This window comes from Sycon ciliatum, chromosome 7 (genome assembly GCF_964019385.1).
Source record: "Sycon ciliatum chromosome 7, ocSycCili1.1, whole genome shotgun sequence".
Taxonomy (NCBI): domain Eukaryota; kingdom Metazoa; phylum Porifera; class Calcarea; order Leucosolenida; family Sycettidae; genus Sycon; species Sycon ciliatum.
The window spans coordinates 23,058,368-23,064,650 of record NC_088649.1 but is presented as its reverse complement, the minus strand read 5'-3'; the positions used below and the strand labels follow the sequence as shown (position 1 = coordinate 23,064,650).

The 6,283-nt window shown below is 45.2% G+C and overlaps 1 protein-coding gene across 1 annotated transcript; it reads left to right on the top strand.

The window, feature by feature from the left end:
- Positions 1-2,350: 2,350 nt before the first annotated feature.
- On the top strand, positions 2,351-3,457 carry LOC135821723 (kelch domain-containing protein 2-like). Its single transcript, XM_065334722.1, has one exon. The coding sequence runs from the start codon at positions 2,351-2,353 to the stop codon at positions 3,455-3,457; it is 1,107 nt and encodes a 368-aa protein (XP_065190794.1).
- Positions 3,458-6,283: the final 2,826 nt, after the last annotated feature.

Below are 6,283 nucleotides of genomic sequence, written 5' to 3'. Positions count from 1 at the left end.
GGGAACGCTGCTTGGGGCTCGTGGGCCTAGCGTTCTGAACAAATCTTGCTTTTCTTTCACTCACTAAGCCACTCACTAACTCCACTCCAACGCACTTGCTAACCTAGCTCTCTACTAGCTCTCTATCTCTTTCCCCCCCTCTTTCTACTATTCTAGAACCCACACACAATCTCTCTTCTCTCCCCAGGGTGCGCTTTGGATGCCTTGGTGACGAGACTACTCGTCGAGGGAGCATACTTCGCATCACCTGCACGGCATTTATAGCACCTCCACGCCCTTTGTAGTCGATTATGTTCGTTGTTTTTGGTTGTTGTTGTTCTCCTACGTTCTATATACATGTACATGTAGGTATGTACAGTTTCACATGAAATAATTTTGCTTTGGGTTTGAAAACATTGAGGTTTGGAATGACCTGATTGATTGATCGGCCAAGCATTAATATAATATTTATTAATACACGCGCCTGTACTCCGCATTACAATATGCTTGCAAGACTTTGCTCGCACCAGCACACCAAGTCGAGAACCTAGTTGTGGGGGTTTGCCATTATTTATTTTTTCCTCACACTTGTCACTCTTTGAAATACGCATTGCAATATGCTTGCAAGAAATTGCTCGCACCAGCACACCAAGTCGAGAACCTAGTAGTGGAGGTTTGCCATTATCTATTTTTTCCTCACACTTGTCACTCTTTGAAATAAGTATCACCAATGATACCAAATTGTCTTGTCAAGCAAAGAGCCATTGGGCACAACAAGCCAATGCATGGCTCGGTATTCTTATCGCCTTGTTAATCTACAGCAATTTGTAACAAGCACATTTGACAAACATGTCACCCGCCAACAGCAAACGGTTGCGCGTTACAGGATTGGCCTGGCAACTTCAAACAGGCACACACGACAAACGTGGTGCCCGCTTGACAACTTCAAAGGGGATGCACCAATACAAACTCGGCCTAGGCAAAAGCAATCGGGAACGCTGGTACGCACATGGTGCAACGGCAAACTCAACGGGAATGCACCAATAGAAACACGGCCCCGGCAACAGCAAACCGGAACGCCGTTACAAACATCTGCTCGCAAGGAAAAGCACTTCTTGTCCGCAGGAAAAGCCAAACTGCATTCAACCATCTTTTTAGCACGTATATAGGCAACAGTAGCAGCAGCAGCGTAAAAATGCAAATCAAAGACCGTACTCTGTGCAGAATAATAGTACATCTTATGCATCATGAGATCATCACTGCGCATGTGCCCGGATGGGCTAACTTTGATACTCAAAGCGGCATTTAAACTGCATTGTCATGTTATTAACTAGTCTCGCCATCGTCCTGTAACAGTCGGCATTCTTGGTTGCCGTGAAACTTAGTTTGTGCACATTTTCGCTGCGCTTACCGTCCCCTCTTCGGTCCTACCCATCCATGAACCTTCCACATTATAAGGCTGTTTACGCACTGGAGAGGCGTTAGAGCTAGGTCTCAGGTCGTTGAATATCTCAGTAGTCTGTCAGTTTTGTGCCCTGTTATTATGCTATCTTGTAGCACTTTCTGACTGCTTATTATCTTGTTACAGATGTGTATATTTGGTTCAAAACTCGTTTCCTTGCGACACACAATTACCGAATTTTCGCATAAGTCGCGCTAACCTAACTTCACATAGTTGTCGCCAGGGCGGGCTATGCGACTGAATGGTTTTTGAATTCTGTATTCTCACGATGGCACCATCGCCAATAAGAGGTGCGTTTATGAGAAGGTGAGATGCTGTGGGTGGGGCTGTGGATCATGCAGTTGGTTTGGAAGCAACATTGTTGTGAATGGCTGATGGCATTCAGTGCTTGTTCTGCACCTCCATAGGTGACAATGACTCACGCTGCGGTCTAAAGTTCTCGCGGTGTTTGTCGTTTACCGCGCTAACATCCAGAGTAAATGATAATAAAGGGTGATAGCACAGGCCTTGGAGGAAGTGCCAATATATCTCTGTATTTTGATTAGCAAGATAATTGTAAATACACACAACATTGGTGTTTGTCATCACCATCATTATCTCTTACTTTGCTTTCCTATAATAGTTCAATTGTGTTGTAATGTCCTTTAGTGCAGCGTAGCTACAAAGTATCAGTGAAGATCTAGTCAGTGTGAAGTGAAACATATAAGCTGTTCGCTACTCAGTCTCACTGCTGCTCATTCTATTAAGCCAGCCATGTCTGTTCGTGTGTGGAGGAACCCTGGCCAATTGGACCTGGAAGCGGAACATCTAAGGATCTGTATGTGCAAAAGTTCCACAGTCGACACGACCATCTACACTTTGGCTCATCGCCCTTGGCTTAGTCCGGGGGGAAGTCTTCAGTGCATACGGATGCCACCGTTAAAGCCTCGTTGTCCACATGATCCAGACCCGGAAAATGACTTCAAATCAGTGCAAATCGAATACCAGCCAGCATCGCTCTTAACCAATCCTAACCCGCTTCACGTATGCGGTGGTGGAGCTGCTGCCGTCGGTTCTGATATTTTCTACTTCGGAGGATTTCTCGGAACACATGGAAACAGAAACTTCCAAAATACCGTCGCCCATCTGAATCCGAGTACGCGGACCGTTTCCCAGGTGAACATTGTCGGCAGCTCGCCGACACGGAAGGCGTTCTTTGGTATGTGTTCCTATGAGAAACTAAATGAATGCTATGTGTTCGGTGGACTTGGGGAGCGTCCTTCGGAAACTGATCGCGTTCAAACCCCAGCATCATACCTGGAAATAACTCGCGGGAGATATGTAAACAACGCAGTACATGTGCTGGTCACAGGAGATTATGCTAGTACTGGAAGCTGTACGTGGAGAGAGATGCTGTACACTGGTGACGCACCAGACCCTAGATATAGCTCTGCGTTCATCAATCGCGACAACTTTGCATACGTCTTTGGCGGAGTTTGCAATTCCTCAGTGGAATTTGGAAATGATCTTCATCGATTAAATTTGCGGTCAGCGGAGTGGAGTGGCGCTCTGCCGGTGACTGGAGAGCTGCCTTCAGCGCGATGCCGTGCTTCTTTGGCCCTGAGCTCGACGTCCTTACTGGTTCTCTGTGGTGGTGTGGGGCAAAATGGAACGAATCTGAGTTCGCACAATGACATTTTCATCTTTCACACTGAATTACTATGCTGGTATGGCGTGAACACGTCACACATCCAGCCACCATTGGAGGCACGGTTTGCACATTACTCATGCCAGGATCTCATTGGTGACGTGTATATTGTAGGTGGTCGCATGTCGCCGAACAATAACAATCAAGCAACGACGATCGTCAGAGTGCGTACGGAACCGCTGTCCTTACAGAATCTTGCTTTGCAGGTGTATGGCGGCATAGCGACTTCAGAAGACGTTGAAAGCTTGGGACACCTGATTCAGCGGCTTGCCCGTAAGATTCGAATGGAGCCATGCAGTAGCTGCAGTCCCCCTCACGCCTGGATGTAGTCATGGTATTGAGTGAGGTAGACATTTTGCCCATTCCACTGCTAGGAACACTGCTGGTTGTTCGTCGGCCTAACCTTCTGAACAAATCTGGCTTTTCTTTCACTCACTCACCCAATCACCCACTAGTCTCTAACGCACTTTCGAACGGAATCTCTCTGTCTCTTTTCCTTATTCTTTCAGTCTCTCTAGGTCCCGCATACAATCTTTCTTCTCTCCCCATGGTGCGCGTTTGGCGCCTTTGCTCAAGAGATCACTCGTGGAGGGAGCGTACTTCGCCTCACCTCCACGGCTTTTTATATCACCTACACGCCCTTGGTAGTCGATTATGTTCGTTGTTTTGGTTTTTGTTGTACTCTTACGTTCTATATACATGTAGGTATGTACACTTTCACAGGAAATAACTTTGCTCTGGGTTTTGAAAACGTTTACCTGATGATGTTTGCTTCGATGGTCGTGTATGTAATAATAATTATAATATTATGCACGTATCAGTACTTCGTTCAAAATCTCTGCCGTTTAGCTGCTCGTCCTCGTGAAGCGGGACTTTGCACTTATGGTGTGTGCCAAGTAGCGGTGTGTGGATAATGTTCGAAAAGGGGGCAGATTCTGAACGAAAAGCAGTGAAATTGGAAGAACGATACAAACCTTATGGCGGGCAATTCCTCGAATTCTGCTCCATTTCTTTATCCACATGCCAAACATGAATGAAACTTACCAGAAAAAGTACCGAATTCTTTCAAATTTTTCTGCCGGCATTATCCGCATATGGCTAGTGCCAAGAGATGCTGTTGCTATCGTACATGTCTGTCCTCTCTGTCCTCTCCAACAGTGTGACGGCGAGTGCTGCAGCACATCTATTACGCGACAGCTTTCTGTTTTAGGCTAGAGCCTATCAGTGCAATGTGCGCGTGCAGGTCGTCTACATGTAAATGCATTATTATTATTATTGCAAATAACACTGAGTAATTACACGAATGTATAAAAACCAGCATTTGCTTCCGGGAAGGATTCACAAAATAAGATGAAAACACCATGGCTCAATGTAACTGCACACACGGAAAGCTGCTTCTATTGTCAAGTTCGAGTGGCAATGTTAGAAAGACGGTAGACTGTTCGTGATGTTCACCCTGCAGGGGATAAGTCAAGGATACATTAATAGAATAACACAATACTAGTACAATACTAGTATTAGATAAACCTTGTTATAGTTCACACATGTTGTTAGTTTGACAGCAAGAAACAAGATGGAGGACGGACCGGGGGCTCTGCCAACCGAGGATCATGGTTGTAGTAAGGTCACTGATTTGGAACACAGTGTCCTGTACCTTGCTTGTATCATGCTGTCAAACTAACAACATGAATATAGAAAAACTTGTAGGACACATCACGCAGCTTCATAAATAGAAATTTGGTTTCGAGCAACACTGGCTCACACTCAATCACTGCTTTTCACCAGAAAAATATGTTATTTCAACGTTTCGGTCATGAAATAACCATCATTATTTCATAACCGAAACTTGGAAATAAAGTATTTTCCTGGTGAAAAGCAGTGATTGAGTGTGAGCCAGTGTTGCTCACAACCAATTTTTTTATGTATATACATGTAGTGACATTCTCGTTCTAAGAACAAAATGATGAAAAAAGGAGAAGGACAAAATGTTGCGAGTTGTGACTAACTGTCCGCCTGTGAAGTTCAGTAGGGTGTTGACGTTTCGGTTTGTCGCAATTCGTCTTCGCTTAGCTTCCAAACTCACAGAGACGCTCCATGTCCGGCGCGACAAACATCGTGAACGCCAGATATCAGCGTGAGTCAGCGTTCTTCTGTGCCTGGTGAACGGTTAGATCGCGAGCCCTGTTGAAGCATGCTGATATGGTGGTAATGGTAACCGTGGCAACTACATCGTAGGTGAGCGTATTGATAATTCTACAAGACTGGAGTGCCTCTTCCGTTGTTCATGCTTGCCAGTCCTGAGGCCACGTTTATATTCTCAGGCTTTTCTTTCACTCGCTCACCCACTCACTCACTCCCATCTAACGCACTTGCTAATATTATAATCTCTCTATCTCTTTCCCGCGTGCTTTCTGTCTCTCTAGGTCTCACACAAAATCTCTCTCGTCTTCCCATGGTGCGCGTTTATTTTTAGTTGTTTATGTTTATTATTTTTATTTTGTTTGGAGTCTTGCTCACGATGTACTCGTCGAGGGAGCGAACTGCACCTCACCTGCACAGCTTTTATAGCAACAACACGCCCTCTGTACTCCTCTATGTTCGTTGTTTTGGTTGTTGTTGTTCTCCTCCGTTCTAGATACATGTAGGTATATGAACTTTCACCCAAAAGAAGTAGGCTCTGGGCTTTGAAAGCATTGACGTGTACCTGAAGAAATTTTCTTCGATGGTCGTGTATATAATGATTACAATATGAACGTATCAATACTTCGTTCAGAATCTCTGCGGTTTAGAAGCCGGTCAACTTTGTGAAGCAAGACTTTATTGCAATGGCGTGAATCATGGCAAGTGATCCTGTTGTACAGTCGGTTAAAACCGTTATACAGGTCATACCCTGGTTTAAAATAGGTAATCGCTGGGCCTTCAAGGCAAGAGCAAGATTCGATCATTGACACACGTTACTCCCTTGCTCTCTCCCCTCCCCCTCCCCCCCTGCGCCATCGAGAATTCCAGCACATTTCGCTGATTCAGTTATACATTGCTGGAACGTTTGGAGCGATGTCTGATTGCTACGTATAGTTGACGGGATAGCACCCTTGCTAACACGCAGAGCAACCTTGCAGATAGCGTCTGAAAAATCCCTCTGTATCTTTCAGCAT